The sequence below is a fragment of the Gavia stellata genome, chromosome 1 (assembly GCF_030936135.1).
Source record: "Gavia stellata isolate bGavSte3 chromosome 1, bGavSte3.hap2, whole genome shotgun sequence".
Lineage (NCBI taxonomy): Eukaryota > Metazoa > Chordata > Aves > Gaviiformes > Gaviidae > Gavia > Gavia stellata.
Window position 1 is genome coordinate 133264860 of NC_082594.1, and position 21310 is coordinate 133286169.

Genomic DNA, 21310 nt, shown 5'->3' on the forward strand with positions numbered 1-21310 from the left:
GATGTTCCTGGGTTCTGGTTTTAACTCCTCCTAACTGCAGCTTGCACTGGAATTGAAAATCCATGAAAAAGCTGCCAAAGTTGCCAATGGGCAGGTCCCTGACCTGTGACTCCCTGACCCTGTCTCCCTCCCTGACTACTGTGAGTGGAGGGTAGTTGTCGTTTTTGCCTGGTATGTTAGGGGAAAGGAGAAGAAAAAGTTGGAGGACAGAGGAGAGGATGCGATGAAAAGGTGACAAGATGAAAATGGGGGGGAAGAAATATATCTATCATCAAGCAGAGTGCATTGTCAAATATGACAGCCAGGGATGTTGAGAAGAGTAGTCTGGAAACAGTTCCAGTCCTCTGTCACTATCCCCCCCGATGTGTCAAGGTCTCCAGTGGGTGAAGAAGAAATTCCACTTTCCAGATTATAGGCCACAACTGATTTTCAAATTGTTGGAATATCCTCACAGGATCTCCCCTCTTACATGGCTGGAACATCACTAATGCCTGCGGTGGACAGTGCCATGAAGAGGTCACTGACGAAGTTGTTCCCTCCTTTGTGCTGTCTAATAAGAGCAACAGACATCTGCAGAGCCTGCTGGAGCCTGCTCCAGCGTGGGCTGCTCACGGGGTCACAGCCTCCTTCAGGCATCCACCTGCTCTGGCATGGGGTCCTCCATGGGCTGCAGTGTGCATATCTGCTCCACATGGACATCCATGGGCTGCAGGTGGACAGTCTGCCTCACCATGGTCTTCACCACGGGCTGCAGGGAAATCTCTGCTCCAGTGCCTGGCGCACCTTCTCCCCTTCTTCTCTGACCTTGGTGTCTGCAGAGGTGTTTCTCTCATGTATTCTCACTCCGTTCTTCTCCGACTGCTGTTGTGCAGTTGTTTTTCCCCCTTCTTAAGTATGTTATCACAGAGGTGCTACCACCGTCACTGGTTGGCTTGGCCTTGGCCAGCAGTGGGTCCGTCTTGGAGCTAGCTGGCATTGGCTCTATCGGTCATGGGGGAAGCTTCTGGCATTTTTGCACAGAAGCCACACCTGTAGTCCCCCCGCTACCAAAACCTTGCCACACAAACCCAATAAACAAGATTTCTGAGGAGATCTCAAATTACCCTAGATAAATCTAAATACCACAGCAAAAAAGGGGGAGAATTCCTGAGAGAAAATAAACAGCAGAAGAAGTGAGCAAAACATCTTAAAAGCAATAAAAATGAAAAAAAAACCAGGGAAGGAAAAGAAAAAAGTGACACAGCAAAAGATGAAGTCTGCTAAAGGATCAATAAGGTCATCAGTGAGCAAGCCTGTCCCCAGACATCTGGTGTGAACTGATCCGTGGAGTCTGAGAGCACACGTGGATCTGTTTTATTCTGTGGGCATATATTTGTAACTGGGAGACTTTACCCTGATAAAATAGCTGTGATATAATAGACCTCTGAGACACCTCATTCTTGGAGCCACCTGGATTTGTGCTTGGATGACTGCAGTCTGTGTTACTGGGAAGGGCTTCATGCACAGGGTATTAGCTGCATGCAATAGCTATGCAGGTATTATGGAGCTGCATGATATGGAGAAAGGCATCCCTAGCTGAATAGAATGTTCTGGTCTCTCTTGAATCTCTTAATTGCTTAATGTTGACGTTTTCCTCATGTCTGTCTCCAGAAAACTGTAAATAGTTATCTTCCTCTCAAAGATTCCTAACAGTTTCCTCAATCATGTGGTGCTTAACAAAAAAAGGAAACAGAGAAAGCATTATGATGTACATACAATGTACTGGCAATATCAGCACAAACATAGGCAGCACAGAAATTCTGTGTGCCTCTGCTGAGGTGGTTTGGGGCTGCATTACCATCTTTCCCTCCAGCATCAGCTCTGTTTCAGTGCCTCATGTACATCTGTAGGTTCTTTCCCTCCACAAAATGTCCTCAGCATTTCCAGTGGTTCTGGATGGTTCCAGGAAGTGCAGCTGGCCTTGGGCACTCTGCAGACTCTCCACAGAGACAATACCTGGTACAGATCCCTGACAATCAGGCTCTCATTCGCCTTTGGAAATAACCGCGTCTCATCACTGCCCGCCCTGCTCTCTACAGAAAGAGAGAGAAGACTGCATCTTGTGATGGTGTGAGGAAAATTATAGTTGAACCCATACTCTCCCAAACTGATTCTGCAGGGACCCCCAGCCTCAACTCTGTGGGCAATGGTCAGCTGACCACACCAAGAGAGAGCAGAGGCAGAATCTCCCCAGCCATCAGATCACTTTCTGTACAGAGGGGTTTGTGCTCAGCTTCCTCAGCATCCGAATCAATGCCTATCTTAGCACAGTAATACATGCCAGAGTCATTCACTGAGGCAAAATCTATTGAAAAGGACAAGCGATAGCCCATACTCCCACAGCTCTTGAAGTGATTCTGAAATTTGTCCTCAAACTCTGCCTTTTCCCCTTCCACTGAAGACACTAGCAGCTGCAGCATGATATCCTTTATTTGAACCTGCTTATACGACAGCATGGAGGGGCATGTGGTTCCCATCTGGAAACAGCTGAGAGTCACAGATCCTCTCTCTTTGATTACTGCATCTGGAGACTTTGAAGGGCCTACCCTGTCAGGAGGGGAAAAAAAAAAGAAAAAGAAAAGAAGCGAGAGGCTAGGCAGAAGGTGAAATGATTTGAGGAAGGGCATGAAAAAACCCCACAAAATCTAGAAGGGATAAGGGGTGGGCTGGTTTGGGATGGGATGGGATGGGATAGGGTGGGTTTAAAAGCTACGGGCAAGTTTCTCATCTGTCTCTGAATGACCAGCAGATGTAGCTGACAGAAAATGTGAATGTATTAAAAATGTTTCAAATGGGGAGGAAATGAGAAAAAAACGAGTCAGCGATGGAAATCTGCCTGTGGTGGCAGCACAGGCACAGAGACATGTGAGGAGGAAATGCTGAGGAAGGAAGAGATGCACGACCTTGGGCTTGGGCAGGGCCATGTGAGAGTGCCTGAAACGTGAGAAAGTAGTTGGCTGGCTGGGATCAGTGGGAAATAACACTCACACACAGCAGTGGGTGGTATGAACCCTGCACAGCTGATGTTATATGTGTGTATGTGTGTGTGCGTGCAATCACAGGAACGTGATGGGGCTGGACGGGAGCCTGAGTTTGAGGCAGGGCAGGGGGGGATGCTGTGGGGTTTTTCTGTCTTCCTTCTGCATCAGCTGAGATCTCCAGAAAAGAGGTATTATGCAAAGGAGACAGAGATATGGGGCATGGTTTTTGCTTCTCTGTCCCACATCTGACACTCCATTCCAGACTCCCTGAAACTTCACAGACCCTGATCCCACAAGCCACAGTGCAGGATTGTCTCTGCTCAGCCCAATGCTGTTCATGCCATTGCCCGAGGCACAGAGCAGGCTGTTCCATAATGATCCTGGTGTGTATTGTAGCTTGACAGAGAGGAGTTGCACAAATGCACCTTTCTCCTCCAAAGAGACATCTGAAGGGAGAAAAAACTGCCCTTGGCCTTAGACTGGTAGTGAGAATGATTATTTGGGGTGGGTGGGGGGTGAGGGTAGTGGGAAGAAGCTGGACAGAAATTCTCCCTCAAGGACACAGAGCAATATTACATCTAATGCCTGCCTCCTCCTTGTGGATTATTTGAGGTAGAACAGGGGACTTTCTTTCCCTCACATGGATCACATCCACTTCAAAATGTCCAGTGCTCTTGATGGTACATAACATAAAAAGCAGTGTGCTGATGGAAAGACCTGCGTAGCTGGACATGGTCAGCATGTCCATGAAGCCTTGTTTCATCAAGTCACAGCCACATCCATTCACCTGCATCCTTCCCAGACAACTCTGTCCTTGGGCTGATGCCTCCCTTTTCCCTAGAAGCTTTCTCGTTCTTTGTCAGCCTCACATTTAACAGTCTGGCCCACGGCTCCAGAGGCACTGTGATATGCAGATTTACAAGCATAGTGCTCTATGGTTCTGTTCGTGGGTGAAAAGATGAGGAGGAACTTGAAAGCAGCTGTTCAAAAGCTCTGTTGCTTCAGGGTTCTCATAGGTGAAAGATATGCCGGTGAAAGATATGTGCACTGACAGACTTGCCGTCTTGCACAGAAACGTTTCCTGTGTGCAAAGCACCATCTGGGCCAATGCCCAGTCTGTTACTGTGGGTTTTGATGCTCATACTTGCCTGTAGCTCCATGGATGGCTGAAAGCAAATATGTGAGCTGGAGGAAATAACTTGTGTCACTGTTCACCGTTTTGTCTCTGCTGGGAGGACAAACGATCCATGGCATTGTATGAATGAGGGAAGAAGGGAGGAATGGAAGAAGGGAGAGGGTGGTGTTTTGCAAGGAGGTCAGAAGAAGGCAGGTCATTGAAGCAGAGACTTTGGATCTGCCACATGGAAGAGTTGGTCCATGCCTGGAGACTGAGTGGGACGTCATGTGCTGTGATTGCAGAGCCACAGAAGGAGGCCTCGCCATCCCAAATCCCACCTTCCTAGGGTTGGAGAGCCTGCCCAGTCTGTTTCTTTTGCTGATGTGCCTCCTCTTGGTCACAGGCAGAGCTGGTGGCCCCTGCAGTCCTATTCAGGGCATGTCACTGAGCCCAAAGTGATTTAGGAGCCTCCCAGGGTAGTGGTGGGATGGGCTGGGGTGAGCCTCTGTCTCTGGGCAATGAACAAAGAGTAATGAACCTGGGGGGTGGGCGGAGGACGGGACAGACCGTAGACACAGAAGGACCAGGGAGGTGGAGACAGAGGTCTCCCTGAGGACCTCACTCTCCCCTCTTCTCAGGGCAGGACTGGGCCCAAAGAAGTTGAGGATTCGATCTGGGGCAGGGGGAGCTTGAGACACAGTGAAGTCCTAACTGGTGTTTCCAGATTCCAGAAATATCCAGGAAAGTCAAATAAAAAGCCTGTGCTCTGGGTGTCTGGGTGTGGGGAGAGGATGACAGGAAGGGGGAAAGGTTTCTATTCTGCTTCAAAACCCCTGGGATCCTTCAGTGCTCTTGGCTAGCTCTCTCCTGAGCCCACTGGGAACCTCTTAGATGAGATCCAAGGCAACAAGGTGTCCATCTGGTTGGGGCTGTGGCACTGGAAGTCTGGATGCCTGGGTTCCCTGAAAGGCAGTCTTGTGTTGCCACTGGGGCTGCAGGCAGAAAAATTAACCCCTTATATTGGCTATGCAAAATTGCACAAAAGGGTTTAGGCATTCTGAACCAATCCATTTGCAGTCCTGTGATTCTTCCTCAGGGAAAAATGTGGATGGTCTCTGTCTCAAGATTATTTCTGCCTTCTCTCTTGGCAGGGATTATGGGATTACTTCCCACTGGGATTATGAGATAAACAGAATTCCAATTATGGGTTTAATCACTTTGCAATTACCTGCTTAATGCCCATGCGTAGTTTGGGAATAATCCCAAATGGGATTTCGGAGTTTTTTGCATTTGGGATTGCAAGATTAATCCTCACTGAGTTTATGGGACTAACCTCAGGAGGGTTATGGTATTACTCCTTGATGGCATTACAGCATTATTTTCACTGGGATAATAGGATTAATCCCAAAAGAATTGTGGGATTACCTCCTAGGGGGATTATGGTATTACTTCCCAGGGGGATTATGGGATTAATCCCCAAGTGGATTATGACCTCTCCTTCTCCAGGGAAGCTATCTGCGCCCTATAACCTGGTGATAAGAGTGCAGAGCAGTTAGTTCCCAGACTGGACATGTGTGAGCAGAGGTTTGGGCTGACAGCTGAACATTGGTCCAGGGCAGGGGTATAGAGTGGCCCCTGCTTCTCACTGGGCAAAAGCTGACATCCATTTGTCTTCCCAGGGCAAATGCAGGGGCAACAGCAGGATCGTGGCCAACAATGCTTTGAGTGGCCAGGATGTAAGTGGCATGTGGGAGAGACCCCAGGCCTTGGTTCCACCTCCTGCCCCAAGGGGCACAGAGAGGGCACCCATCCCATCCTGACCAAGGGACAAAGGGAAGTACGGGCGGGGGCAGCCAGGCTGGGTTGGTCTGGTCCAGAGAGGTCCAGTGCAGCTGCCAGTGGCTGAAAGGGAACTGAGGTCTTCTGTGTGATGGAGTAAGGAGCACTGAACGTAAGTCAAGGCTTGAGGACACTCATATTGGACAAATCCTGGGGCCCTGATCTGAGACTGGAATCCTGTGTGATGGGACCCCACTAGAATTTCTTTGAAATCACAGGGTTTTTTTAAGAACCCCAGAACTGGTTTCAGCAAAGGTGTTCACCTGTAACACGTGAACCATGAAATGGGAAAGGGACAGAGGGCACCTTCCTTCCACAGAGACTAACTTCCGATCACCTCCTTCCCATCACCGGACAGGATTAATACACATTTGTCTCTCTTGGCAGGACTTTAGTGGAGAACCAGCAGTCTCTGTGAGTACCACAAAGACCCTCGCATGCAAACATACTTCCAGTCTTCTTGAAAGCTGTACTGCACTGGGGAACACACCAAAGACTCACAGAGGTACTTGCGGGGGTGTGGTATCCAAGGGTTTCCAGTCTACCCTCCACTCAGGTAAGGGTTGCCTCTAGAATTGGAGCAGGTGTCTCAGGGCCTGGACCAGGGCAGTTTGGAAAGTTTCCCTGGGTGCAAACCGCTTCTTTGAGTACCAGACCCTGTCTCGGGGCTGCCTCACTCCTCTGGCAAAGTATTTGTCCCTCTGCCTCAGCAGAATTTCCCTGTCCCAGCTTGTGCCCATCACCTTTCAGTCCTTTCCTGGGCATCCAAGAAGAGTCTGTCTCTAACCTGTCCTCAGCTCCCTCTGGGGAATGAGAGGTTGCAGCTAATGCTCCCCTGCCTTCTCGTCTTCTGGCCGGACAGACCCAGAATGCTCAACCTCTCCCCACCTGCCCTGTGTTCCAGTGCTCACCATCTCCAAGACCCCTGATAGACATCTCCCTTGTCCTGGGGACACAAGGTAGTTCCAGTCCACAGCTGTGGCCTCCCCTGTGTGGAGCAGAGTGTGGGAATGATCCCGCTCCTGGCCCTGACAGCTCCATTCTGGCTAGCAGAGCCAAAGGTCTGGTGGGTAATTGCCACATAGCACCTTGTGGATTGGGACTCCTCACCTACAGGACCATGCTCCATCCCCAGATACCATTGAGACTTGGGCTACATCGCATACTACAGAGTGTTCAGGTCACAGGGTAGCAGCACGACTTGGGGATGCTGGCGCACAGCAGCGTGCCCATTCTCTGGAGACTGGTGGGACCGAGGGACCAGCACGCACACAGAAGCAGCCAGTGACTTCCGAGTTCCAGAGTGTCCTCAAGCATGGAAGCATGGGTTACCAGTGAGGCACCTGTACTCTCAGAATCCACAGTGTGAGCAATCCCAGGAGATCCTCAAAACTTGCAGACACATGAGCACACACAGGAGTGCCTGGTTCCGGGATCCCTGGCCAGATTCAACTCCATGTTGGCCTTGGCTTTCCAGCTGGTGGAGAAGGAAAGGACTGTGTGAACTAGTCCACATCCTGCCTACCCATGAATTAGTGTAACAGGCTGAAATGGAGAAGAAATGGAAAAGGATGTAGGAAACAGGAGGGAAGCAGATGTGAGAGAGGACAGAGAAGAAAGGGGAAGGGGACAGAGAGAAAGAGTAGAGGAAGAAAGTGAGAGGCAGTCTATGGATGGCAGAGAAATGAGGCAAGGCAGTGAGTACAAGAAGAAAGGAGGGTCGAAAGGGGATTCAGAGATGGGGAAGAATAGGAAAGAAATTAGAGAACAAGCAGAAGACAGACAGATGATACCACCACTTTCCTTAAGTAGACAGAGGCGGAGGGCAAGATGAGAAAATGGGGTACTGTCAAATACAGGGCTGTGTGTGTGCTGGGGGCAGATCCCTGCTTGCATGGAAAGGTTTGTGCTATGCTGCTCCAGCTTTTGAGTCACTGTGGGTCCTTCTCAGCACAGAAATATGTGCCTGAGTCATTGAGTAGGGCATGATCTATCTTCACAGATAAGCAGTAGTCCTTAGTCCCATTACTCTGGAAGTGGTTTCTGAATTCCTTCTCAATATCTGCCTTGCCACCTTCCACTGAGTGTACAACCAACTGCAGAGTGGCATCCTTCCCCATGGGCAACTTGTACCAGTACATGTTCGAGAATGCATTCCCCTCTTGGGAACAGTTCAGAGTCACAGAGTCGCCCACTCGGACAACTGTGTCTGGCGATTGCTGAAGGGCCTGGCCTGGAAAGAAAAGGGAAGAGAGGTGAGGAGTGAAACGCATTGAAGGGAACATGAAAACACATCCTTGAAGTATGACACGGGATGGGGTGGCATAAGGATGTCAGCAAGCTATGGGACAGTGTCCCGTTTCTCTGAGAGACACACATAGGAGAAAAAAACCCCACAAACCAGCTTCAAATACAATAGTAAATTTGTTTTGAAAAATAACGACTTCAGTACTCTCAACTGAAGGATTAAAATGGGACAGGAAAAACAAATTTGTAGATCTACGGAGTTTTCTGAGTTAAGAGGTTGAGGAAAAGCTTGCCTCGTTCATTGCCCATCCTCCCCCTGGAAGCCTTGGGGAATGCAGCACTGCTAGCAACTGGGCACACAGCTGAGGCAGCAGCAGTGGCTCCAGCACAGCTCTTCAAGCGGAAGGGAAGCTCACTTACCCACAGGGGCCAGGATGGCCACAAGGAACCAGCGGAGAACCATGGAGAAATACCACCTCCTTCCAGCAACCTGCCCGTGGTGGCAGCACAGGCACAGAGATGTGTGAAGAGGAAAGCCTGAGAGATGAAGAGAGAAACACGTCTCTTTGCGGGTGGGCAGGGCAGTGAGAGAGAGCCTGAAATGTGAGAAGGCAGTTGGCTGGCTGGGAACAGTGGAGAATGACACCTGCATGCAGACATAAGGTGCATGCCTGTACCCTGCTCCACTGACTTCCTGCTGTGTGTGTGAGTATGTGTGTGCATGTGTAGGTGGGAGATAAGTGTTATCACAGGAGCGTGATGGGGCTGTGTGGCAGCCTGAGTGTGTGCATGGCACAGGGATGCACAAAGAAGCACCAAATGAAGGGAAGAATAAGAGACCTCAAGAATGCATGTTTGTGTCTGTGCCCCTCAGCTGAGTCTCCTCTCTAGACACCCTCACACTCACAGACTCCCAACCCTGCAAGCTGCAATGTGGAATCTTCTCTGCTTATCCCACTGCTGCTCGTCATGTTGCCCAGGTATGGGAAAGGCTACTGACATGTCATCCTGGTGTCTGTTGCACTGTGATGGAGACGAGTTCTGTAACTGTTCTTCTCTTCCTCCAAAGGGAGATCTCGAGGAGAGAAAAGGCTGCCTTTGGCTCTGCACTGGGACTGCCTCTTAGAAGACTGCACCATGGAGCGATTTCTGATGAGAAAGGTATTCACTGTGGGATATGCTGATACAGACTTACCTTCTCCATGCCAGAGAAGAGCTGATAATCTCCTTTTTGTAGCATTCTGCAAAGACAAGGGTGGACAGAGCTGGAGAAAATCCTGTCATCTTCTCTACATGGGGCACAGCCTTGTTCACCAACCCAAGGATGTGGGAAATCACTGCAGGCAGGAAGTGAGGCTCACAGTTTGTGTACGTGGACACACTCGCTGTGTGTCAGAGGCCTGACAGAGCCTCTGCATGTCTGTGCCATGCTCTAGGCCCGGCAATGCATGGCAGTGGAAGGCCAGCCCATACAAGAGAGCAAGTGATCCGGCTGTTCAAGGCTTTGCAGTGAAGATGCTCCCCTGTGTCCTTTTAGCAGAAGGGTTCAGCAAAGCCTCCAGCTCCCAGACCCTCTGTTGCAGGTCCAAGTGTGTCCCATTGCATTCATTTCCACAAACTGCCTACAAGAGATTCAGGAATGGCCCCAGATTCCTCAAAAGAAAAGTGAGAAAAGAACAGAGGGTGGGCTAAATTGTGCAGACAACAGGAAGAAACCCCACACCCCCACAACACCCCCAGCATTCCAGCTGAGAGGAGGCTGTGCTTGATGTGTCCATGGGAAGGGTCTCCATTTCCCATGTGGTTCCCTAGGATGTGCAGGTGGCAGGGCAGTGCATTGGAAGCCTTGCAGAACACATGGTATTCAAGGAGTTAGTGATCTTGAACAGGCCATGCCTGCTCTGTTGGGCCTTGTGCTTAGGGCTTGAGAAGCCTGTATGTTAGCATGAGAAGCTGCAGTGTGGGAACCTGCTGGCATGCCCCATGCCAGCCTGTGCTGCACACTGGTGTATGTTATGACAGAGATAATGCTCTAACCTGTCTGGAAACTTTCTGTTAGCTTGCTAACATAATCTGTAATTTATATAATATCTTTGGGAAAAGTAAACTGTATGTGGATCAAGGGGTGGAAGGTAGTGATCCTGACCCGGACACCACTATAACAGTTAACCTGAGCAGGTGCAGGCCTGTGCTGTGCTGCACATATTCCTTGGGCACAGGAGAACCTCAGACAGGTCACTGTAACGGAGGAGCACGTGGGCAGCTCCCACTTGGTACCAGCTATTATGCCACCTACCTGGCCTTGCCTTTATCTAAAGGTGCACCAAGAACTTCTCACGCGAACATCCTTTCTGCTTGACTGTGAGAATGATGAGCAGGGTTGGCTGGAGGTAAATGAGAGGATGTCTGTGGAGTGCTGATTGAAGAGAGACAGAAAGAAGAAGGTGGGGAGAAAAGGAAGGGAGAGAGGGGAAGAAGGGTTGACGGAAGTGAATATAATGTAAATGAGAGTTAAACGAAGAGGGAGGCAAGGAGGTGTGGGGTGACAAGGAGAGAAAGCAGGACAAATAAACTCATAGATTCTGAGAAGAGGAGGAAGGGAAGGCTAGGAAACAGAGGAGGTAATGAGTGGAAAGGGATCATCCTGCCTTGTGCAGCACCGAGGAGGAGGAAAGCAGGTCCCTTTTGTGCAGGGGGAGGTTTACGCTCAGCTCCCTCAGCAGTCTAGCCACTGTGTTTCATTCTCAGCACAGTAATACATGCCAGAGTCATTGAGAAAGGCATGCTTTATCAAGAGGGTCATCCCATCTCCTTGTATCTCACTGCTCTTGAAACGGCTTTGGAGATCCTCCTCAACATTTGCTTTAGCACCTTCTACTGCAGAAGCCACTAGGACCAGCCTGGAGTCCTTCCCCAAAGGCAGCTTGTACCAGTACATAGCTGTGCTGGAGGATTTCTTCTTGGAACAGCTCAGATTCATGGACTCGCCTTGTCGTATCACTGTGTCTGGGGACTGTTCCAGAGCCAGCGCTGGAAGGGAAAAGGAGAAGTGTTGAGGAGGAGGAAAAAATGGGAAAACGTGAATTAGGCACCATGGGTGGGTAGAGAAGAGGGGGAGAAGGAACAGGACAGGCTAGGGAGCAGCGGAAGGGATGGGACAGCTCTTCAGATCAGCAGGTGAGTTTCCAGCCTCTCTCCGAAAGGCAAGAAACATTCCTGGGCAGTTTGTGTCCAAAAAAGGAACCATTTGGGGGCTGTGCACAGGAGAAAAAATAGACAGCCATTGCAGGAGATTCAAGGGTTCCTGCCCACCTCATTCATTGCCCATTCTCAGCGCAGAAGCACTGCCAGCAACTGGGTACACAGGTGGGATAGCAGCAGTGGAATCGATGTAGGTGCTCAGGGTGAGTTGAGTTCACTTACCCATAGGGGCCAGCATGGTCACAAAGAACCAGCAGGGAACCATGGGGAAAAAGCCCCTGTCCTTTCAGGGACCTGCCTTTTGTAGCTGCCCAGAGATATGTGAAGAGGAAGCACTGAGTGAGGATGAGACATATTGGGGTTGGGCAGGACATGAAATGTGAGAAAGGATTGGCTGGCTGAGAGCACTGGGGAACAATGCACACAATCACAGGAAAGTATATAAACCCTGCAGAGATGCAGGGATGGGAGAAGGGGGTTGCATGGACGGAACTATGCTGAGGCTGCATGGGAGTCTGAGTGTGTGCAAGGCAGAGGAATGTTGAGAGTTCCCCTTCTCCTGCTGAAGTCCTTGAGAGCTGGAGGAATGAGGTATGAAGGACACACATAGGTCTTTTGCATTTTCCCTCTCTCCCCCAGCCATGGCTGGTTAATTTATTTTTTTTTTCCCAGCTGTGTGAGGGCTCTTTTTCTCTATGCAGTACTGTGAGCACAGCAATTAACATCAGTGAGAGGCAGGACCATGAAAGACACCACAACAGCCCCAGCATTCTGACTTCTGAGGGCTCTCATGGGCTTTGCAATGAAGCTCTTCCCCCATCCCTTTCTCTGAAGAGCAAAACAGGGTCTGCAGCTTCCAGCTGCTCTCCTACAGGGAACTGTGATTCCCACTGCAGTTAGTTTCACTTACTCTCTGCAGCAAAGTTGGGAATGTTCCTGAACATCACAAAGGAAAGAGTGGGATGGGGTCTCAGCTGCCCCATGCTATCCCTACCCATAACACCTCTCATCCTGGGACCAGGAGGGGCAGGAAACAAAGCAGACCAGGACCCCCTTTCCTGGCTGCTTTCCCCAGCCCTCTTTCCTCCACAGAGGGATGCAAGGACAGGAGATGCTCAACGTCCTGAACATTTGCCCACTCCAGCCAGGCCAGTCACACACAGGTTTGAATATTGGAAGTGCTCCAGGCTGGTGCAGTGACCACTGTGATAGGGATGGGAGGTATATGAGGGGTCTGTGTGTGTGCAGGGCTCCCTCCAGCCCTGGCCCAGCACAGCTGGTGAGAGGGGTAGGAGAGGAAGGTAAATGCCTGTGAAGAGCTCAGGGACAGTCAATGCACTGGCATGGGAAGGAAGAAAGAATCAAGTGTGGTCCAAATGGGGAGGCATGAGGGAGAAGAGGTGCTGAGGATTTGGGCCAGGGTGGCCTCTCCCTCCACCTTTCTTGCTGACAGGCAGTAGCCCAAGTTCCCCCAGGCATGGTTTCTCCCTGGGACCTGGGGCCTAGCTGGGGAGCCCTGTGTGTCTCAGCCTGGTGCTGCCTTTGGGGCAAGGGCTTCTGGCAGCTCTGCTTCAGGACCACACTTTGTCTGGCAAATTCAAGGAGTGCTCAGGGACTGAGACCATCTGTGTAATTGCCCCCTCTGCCCTGTGAATCAACCTGTCCAAGGTGGTTTCCTTTTCTGGCAGGACTGAGCTTGTCCTCCAGAGGGGTGTAGGGGGTGCTGCTGGGATGCAGCCAGTGAGACCACTAGGTTCCTGAAAGCAGCTGTACAGTGCAATTTCATTCACTCATGCTCTATCAGTGTCACCTTCATGCTGCTCTGCTCGCAGGATTCAGGCCACTGGCATCCTCTCCACAGCGCCCTCAGGTGTTTCTGCTCAGAAGGACACCCACATGGCCCCTCCCTAGCGGTGCAAACTCAGCGTAGGCTAGCACAGGAACCTTGTGAGCACAGGGATGAACAGCTGGGAGAGGGACAAGGGTGAAAGGAACCCAGGCAACAAACGACAGAGGTTTTCACCATGCCGAGCCCTGCTGGCAGCACCTTTCCCTCCTCACAGGAACTGTCAGGCCCTGTGCCTGGAGCTCTACCTGGCAACAGGGAAGGAGAAACAAGTGGAAATGGGCTAGAATCCCTGGTGGTACTTCTGCCTCATGATGCCAGGAAGGAGAAGGCGAGTGGGGTGTCACCCAACTCAGTGTTTCTCTGAGGAAGAAAGTTCAGTGAAAGGCATGAGGAAAACTGTACGCAGGCGCTAAGCAGGAGATGCTGGGTCAACAGGTGGAGACTGTGGTGTTGCACAGTTCACTTGCGTGCCAGACAGCACCTCCCTCTCCCCACAGCTACAGCATGAGCTGAAGCACCCCTGACCAGGCCTATGCCTCACACTGCATGAAGGATTTCTCAGCTTCTGTCCTTGGTGGACTGTGAAAATATACCTGCGCATCAGCTTCCCCTGGGGGCTTTCACTCTCTTTTGCTATTCAGCAGCACTGCAGATACTGAAGTCAGGGCAGCCCTCTTGTCTTGCGGCAAGCAGCAGGGGATGCAGTGGGTGGCCCAGACCAGATGCTAGGAAACAGCGGAGGTCCCAACAATCCCTTCTGAAACTTCTCCAGGACTTTCTTGTCCTGGTCACCAGGGCCATCCCATGGCTTACCTGGGATGTCACCTGCTGTGGGCGGGGACAACTCACAATTTAGCTCCTGTTGCCTCCCTCAGCCCTGCCAATACAGGGCAGGTGGGGACACAACCCATGCATTTGGCTCCAGGTAATTCTGGGTTGATCCTCTTGGAGGTTTGTCATCTTGGTAAGCCCATGTCCTAGATAGCTGGGGTTGTGGTTTGTAAGCTTGTGACTCCCACAAGGTTCCCAACAAATTCAAATATAGAAATTGCACATCAGCCCTTCTCACCCCCTCCAAATTGCTCTGTTCTCTATGGTCACCTTTTGTAGCCTTTGTTTCCCATCTGTGGTTCTCCACCAACCCAGAGCCCCATGGCTCCACGCTGAAGGGATTGGAACGCTACACATGGAGGAGGTGGAGGCCTGAGTTTGCCTTTTGGGTATGAGAAATGGGGAGGAACTGACATAAATGAGATGCATCCCTGTTTGAGCCGTGGCTGTTTCAGCCATGCACATGAAGAACCCTCAGATGTGTTGCATCCACCGCTCCTTTCCACTGACCCTGGGAGGACTGGCCTGCAGTGCCCCCCAAGCTTACTTCATGCTGTAGTGAAGTGGTTATTTTTCTTCTTTTCTCTGAGGATTTTGTGAATCTGGAGTTGGAAGGACTGCCTCGATGCTGGCTTTCTCAGCCTACTTCTGGGAAGCCAGGCACGTCTGCAGTTTAGAGCCAGGGGAAGTGGCCCAGACATCTTGTTTTCCTTGGAGGGCAGTGGATTTTGGGAATTAGAGCAGGGCATGCGTGGATGTTGGGTTCCCTGAGGATGAGGGAGTTTACACCCAGACGAAGGAAAAGCCTCCCACAGTCACTTTTGGGGAAAGGGTCGTGGGGTGGTTTTTAATGAACCAATGGTCTTGAGGTGGCAGGTGAGCATACATCCCCCTCTTGGCTGCGGGATCTTGTGTCAGATGGGGCGGAGGGCAGAGGGTTTTGGGAACCTGGGGGATAATGGATAACCAGGGACAACTGCGGGGAGGTGGGGTGGGGACGTCTCACCTAGGCCTCAGCTTTTGGAGCATCTCAGTGGGGTGCCGCATCTCAGTGAGATGGTGAATGCCTGCTGAGCCGAGGCTGGAAGCCCCTCAGCACACTTTGGAGCAGCTGGGTGTGCATCAGGGATGTGAGGGTGGTCCTGACATGGACACAGAGCAGCAGAGAGTCCTGCTCTTTCAGCGGTTACCAGTGCTACCTTGTGGTCAAAATTTTAACTGCGCTGCAGTTAACAACCATGCATTCTCTTTCCTGGGGTGTATTTATGGGACAAATGGACCACCTGGCACATTAAATGGGAAGGTTGTCTGCACTCCACCTCAAATCAGGTGCATTGCCTCTCCATTGGGAAAGAAGTATGGGTCTGGGCATAAAAGGAACAGCAGCTGCAGTATCTGGATTCCTTCTGGTTCTGGGCATGGAGCAGATAATCATGGCAATACAGAAAGGTAAGGAGGTACTGAGAAGCCAGATGCCTGGGTCCTGTTCTCAGCTTTCATGCAGAGAGATTTCATTCCTGGCTGTTAATCACTATCGTCCTTGGCATGACAGAGGCAGGACCAGGATGATGTCCATGGCAGGGGGCTCTGCCCCAGGGGACATGTTTGGAAGTCAGCAAAACACCCTCGCCTCTTATAAGACAGGCACAATTATCACAAAAGCAACACCTTTAATTCCTCACACATAGGGTTTTAATCCCTCCAGTACAGCTTGGGCACCTGGGCTGCTCCCCCATTCCCTCACTTCTATTCCTCTAAGTCCCTGAATCTCCCCTTAGATGGGAAGAGGACCCCAGCATTCAGGCACTTAGTCCCCTCTGGTCCCCTCTGCCTGTAAGGTGTGCATTGTGCCCCAGAGAGTGCCAGAAATGAGACCCCCTCTCCCATGGGCATCATATGTGGCCATCCAGAGCTAGGCAGGTCCTCCTCCACCCTGCCCCTAGTAAGGCTATTCCCATTAATGATGGTTATATCTCCATATCCTTCCACTGCCCGTTACCTGAGATCTCCAGGATTCCTGGTTTCCAGATAAATGAATCTCAATCCCACGCCCTGGACCTGTTGCCAGTCACTTCCTGATGCAGCAGGCCAGCGAGAGGAAAACAGTTTCAGGGAAATCATGTTTGGGGGTGTGCTGGTTTTGGCTGGGATAGAGTTAATTTTCTTCATAGTAGCTAGTATGGGACCATGTTTTGGATTTGTGCTGAAAACAGTGTTGATACACAGGGATGTTTCAGTTATTGCTGAGCAGTGCTTACACAGAGTCAAGGCCTTTTCTGTTTCTCACACCACCCCACCAGTGAGTAGGCTGGCGGTGCACAAGAAATTGGGAGGGGACACAGCTAGGACAGCTGACGCCAACTGACAAAAGGGATATTCCATACCATATGATGTCATGCTCAATATATAAACTAGGGGGAAAGCTGGCTGGGGGACCGCTGTTTGGGCTGGGCATCGGTCGGAAGGTGGTGAGCAAGTGTTTTCATTTGCGTCACTTGTCTTTCTTGTTTGTTGTTGTTATTTTCCTTTTCATTACAATTTTCATTATTATTATCATTATTATTATTATTTTATTTCATTTCACTTATTAAACTGTTCTTATCTCAACCCATGAGCTTTCTCACTTTTACTTTTCTGATTCTCTCCCCCATCCCACTGGGGCAGGGGGGGAGTGAGCGAGCGGCTGTGTGGTGCTTACAGAATCACAGAATCACTACGGTTGGAAAAGACCTGTAAGATCATCAAGTCCAACCTGGGGGAAAAAAAAAAAAAAAAGAAAAAGAAAAAAAAAAAAAAAAAACAACCCACGCAAGCCAACCACCACACAACAACAACAAGGCACAACACACCAAAAACCAACCCACCCAACACCACACAGCACCATGTCCATCAAGCTACATCCCACAATGCCACATCCACACGCTCCTTGAATACCTCCAGGGAGGGTGACTCTACCACCTCCCTGAGCAGCCTATTCCAATGTTTCACTACTCTCTCAGTAAAGAACTTTTTCCTAATATCTAGCCTGAACCTCCCCTGGCGCAACTTGAGGCCATTTCCTCTAGTCCTGTCACTAGTCACTTGGGAGAAGAGACCAACACCCACCTCTCTGCAACCCCCCTTCAGGTAGTTGTAGAGAGCGATAAGGTCTCCCCTCAGCCTCCTCTTCTCCAGGCTAAACAACCCCAGCTCCCTCAGCCGCTCCTCATAAGACTTGTGTTCCAGACCCCTCACCAGCTTCGTCGCCCTTCTCTGGACATGCTCCAGCACCTCCATGTCTTTCTTGTAGTGAGGGGCCCAAAACTGAACACAGTATTCGAGGTGCGGCCTCACCAGCGCCGAGTACAGAGGCATGATCACCTCCCTGCTCCTGCTGGCCACACCATTTCTGATACAAGCCAGGATGCCGTTGGCCTTCTTGGCCACCTGGGCACACTGCTGGCTCATATTCAGCTGGGTGTCGATCAACACCCCCAGGTCCTTTTCTGCGGGGGAGCTTTCCAGCCACTCGTCCCCAAGCCTGTAGCGTTGCCTGGGGTTGTTGTGGCCAAAGTGTAGAACCTGGCATTTGGCCTTATTGAACTTCATCCGGTTGGCCTCAGCCCATTGATCCAGCCTGTCCAGATCCCTCTGCAGAGCCTTCCTACCCTCAAGCAGATCAACACTCCCTCCCAACTTGGTGTCGTCTGCAAACTTGCTGAGGGTGCACTCTATCCCCTCATCCAGATCATCAATGAAGACATTAAACAAGACCGGTCCCAAAACTGAGCCCTGGGGGACTCCGCTTGTGACCGGCCGCCAGCTGGATTTCACCCCATTCACTACAACTCTCTGGGCTCGGCCATCCAGCCAGTTTTTTACCCAGCGAAGAGTGTACCTGTCTAAACCACGGGCCGCCAGCTTCTCCAGGAGAATACTGTGGGGAACAGTGTCAAAGGCTTTGCTGAAGTCCAGGTAGACAACATCAACAGCCTTCCCCTCATCCACTAGGCGGGTCACCTGGTCATAGAAGGAGATCAGGTTGGTCAAGCAGGACCTGCCTTTCATGAACCCGTGCTGGCTTGGCCTGATCCCTTGGGTATCCTGCACGTGTCCCGTGAGCGCCCTCAAGATGAGCCTCTCCATAACCTTCCCCGGCACCGAGGTCAGGCTGACAGGCCTGTAGTTCCCCGGATCCTCCTTCCGACCCTTCTTGTAGATGGGCGTCACGTTGGCAAGCCTCCAGTCATCCGGGACCTCCCCCGTTGACCAGGACTGTTGATAAATGATGGAGAGCGGCTTGGCAAGCTCCTCCGCCAGCTCCCTCAGCACCCTTGGGTGGATGCCATCAGGCCCCATAGACTTATGAGTCTCCAGGTGGCATAGCAGGTCATTAACTGCTTCCTCCTGGATCATGAGGAGCCTATTTTGCTCTCCATCCCTGTCATCCAGCTCAGGGAGACGGCTTAGTTGCCAGCTGGGGTTAAACCACGACAGGGGGGTAGGGGAGGACATGGACAAATGGAGACACACACACATGTGGATGTGTATGCACACACGAATGGATGTGTATGCACACACATCACTGCATACGCACACTGTTGAGTACACACCAAGCCGTGTGCACGCGTGCACACACACACTCTCCCCTGTGTACTGACACAGTTTCATACATACTCATTCCATGTGTACACCCACAAACCACGTTGAACACACTCCCTGTACACACACCCCCTGTTGTGATCACACACCATTATACACACACCATTTCTCACACACATAGATGCAGCCACAAAATCCCATGGTCGCACATACCTACCTTGTGCACGCATGCACACAGAGAGAGAGAGAGAGGCACAAACCTTACGGCTTACATAAACAATGCCTGCTGGGCCTATGTGAATTGCCTGGCACATTATGCAAGGGCCCTGCTCAGGTTAGACTGTTCCCTGTGGGTGGAGAGGAGGGGCCCAGTGCAGCCATATGGCCAAAGTTCCAGTTCCCATCAGCCCTGCTCAGAGCCAGCCATGGAGGACAGACTCTTGGCCCTGTGTTTCCTCTTCCTCTTCCTCTTCCTCTTCCTCTTCCTCTTCCTCTTCCTCTTCCTCTTCCTCTTCCTCTTCCCCTTCCCCTTCCCCTTCCCCTTCCTCTCTCTTCCTCTTCCTCTTCCTCCTCCTCTTCCTCTTCCTCTTCCTCTTCCTCCTCCTCCTCTTCCTCCTCCTCTTCCTCTTCCTCCTCCTCCTCCACCTCCTCTTGCTCCTCCACCTCCTCCTGCTTCTCTGGCCAGAGGACACCTCTCCCCAGTGTGGTAAGGGAACACAGAAACCCCTATGAATAACAGTGTGGACATAGTCAAGTCTGTGTCCCATCTTGTGGGCTTACAGGTTGTTGCCCAGCAGATCAAGTCATAGCCCTGTGGGCATCTGGCCTCCTAGTCCTTTCCTACTACCTACCTGGCACTGACGTGAGAACACAGACGTCCTTGCTCCCAGTCCTATCCCAGCTCCCTCTTCTGTTCTCCCCTCCTTGGAGGGTCACTAATGTCTCTCTTTCACCTGCAGGGAGCCTGGAGGATGCTGAGAAGCTGTTGGTTCTCTGATTCTGCTGTGAGAGGCACCATGGGGACTGCAGGCTCTGCTGTGAAAAGGGGGCTGTTTCCAAGACTTCACTGCAGCTCCCCAACTGACCTCTACACCCCACCCCCTGCAGTGACTCTGACTTAGCCATGGCCCCTCCACTGAGAATCAGGGCAGTGGAGTCCCTCCGCTGGGAAACCGGGAATCACAAAGGGAATCAAACATTATTAATCATCACAGTAAAGCCAAAGTTCTTAGTGTCCTCCCGGCTGGGTGAATTTTAGGAGTTAGTGCTCTCACACTTGCCCCATGCTTCGCTGCCTGTGGGACTTCAGTTCAGCTCTGGGATGGGGCAGTCACCCTCTGTGGCATAGGAAGCCCTTCATAATCTCATGCACCATGCCTTGTCTGGTGTTGCAGCAGCTCTGTCTATGCCCGGAACCCGTAGCAGGACAACAGGAAGAGCCTCACTTATGAGCCACTGACTGGGGACTGTGGCAATTCATTGGCATGGTGTTGAAGTCTCAGAGCCAAAATCTTGCATCCCTGAGAAGCTGGAGAATGTGGAAGAAAAAAAAAAACAAAGTTGAGGCAAAAGGGGGTGGTAGAGAGAGTGATAAGTGATAAGCCATGGCAGAGACTGGTGGTACCAAGAAACCTGGTGGGGTTATATCAGGGCTTGGCTCAGGCAGGGCTGAGGTAGCAGGATCTGGCTGTTCCTTCTAAATCTAGCCTCAGGCTCAGCATCCTGCAGAGCCCCAACCTGAAAGGCATAGGTACCCTAGTCCGAGAAAAGACCAATGGAGTGGCAAATTTGTGTTACATTCCTGGCTGTTTGTCTCCTGGTGCTGGGATGCATCACGGCAGCTCCTCAAGTAGGTCGAGCTTTTCCCTAGGTACCACAGTGCCTGGGAATAGACAAGGAGAGGGAAAGTGAGGTTTAGACTGGAGGCAGAGGTGTCTGTCTCACACAAATATCTAAGTAGTGGAGTTTGGGTTTTGAGGAAGACTCAGCCAAGGACTCAGCCAAACTTCTTTCAGAATGCTGTCAGCATCAATAACAACAGCCAAGGCTATGACAGCTTCAGAGGCATTGGGGTGAGTAGTGGTGGACTCTGTGTGGATGTGACCTCCAATACCCTTGGCTCAAGGGGAAATGAGGTCCCCGAAAAAATGGGAGGCAACAATTTTCAGGAAGGGGAGCGTATAGGGCTATGATGGGACCGCTGGATGGGACTGCCATAGGTGGACTTAGATGTCACAGCTCCACAGCAATGAGGGACATGAGCAGAAAACATGCCAAAAGAGATCAAAAACTATTTTAAGAGACTCTGGCATCAGGGCAGAGGTTTATGGGGAGATTGGAGCTCTCTGGGGAAAGGGCAAGATCCTCCATGCCCTAGGGAAGCACTGAGCATGGGGTAGGTCCATCCAGTGCATTGGCATCCCTGGGAGCAAGGGATTGAGGATCTCCCACACCTAGTTATGTGTTTTCTGGAAATTTTAGTTCCCTGCCTCCAACCCCATACTCTTTCCCCGGTAGACTGTCAGTAGCTTTGATGGCAACATCAGAGGATCTGGCAGTTTCTACAGCAGTAGCATAAGTTGAAATGGAGTTTTGCTTGGGCTAATATTAACCAGTATCCACACA

At 51.1% G+C, this 21310-nt stretch overlaps 1 protein-coding gene and 1 gene segment (V, D, J or C); both read right to left on the reverse strand.

Annotated features, from left to right (window-relative positions):
- The window catches only part of LOC104255260 (T cell receptor beta constant 2), a 45110-nt gene extending 36424 nt beyond the window's left edge, over nucleotides 1–8686 (reverse strand). Inside the window, exons 1-2 of the mRNA XM_059824061.1 lie at nucleotides 8644–8686; nucleotides 7912–8209 (exon numbers count right to left, since the gene is read on the reverse strand). Coding sequence (XP_059680044.1) covers nucleotides 7912–8209; nucleotides 8644–8686 — 341 coding nt within the window. The remainder of the gene's footprint in view (nucleotides 1–7911; nucleotides 8210–8643) is intronic.
- A 2253-nt stretch (nucleotides 8687–10939) lies between these two features.
- LOC132318027 (T cell receptor beta variable 14-like) lies at nucleotides 10940–11689 on the reverse strand. The segment is given in 2 exon segments: nucleotides 10940–11253; nucleotides 11647–11689. Coding segments are annotated over 2 exon segments (357 nt in total).
- Between the last annotated feature and the right edge of the window lie 9621 nt (nucleotides 11690–21310).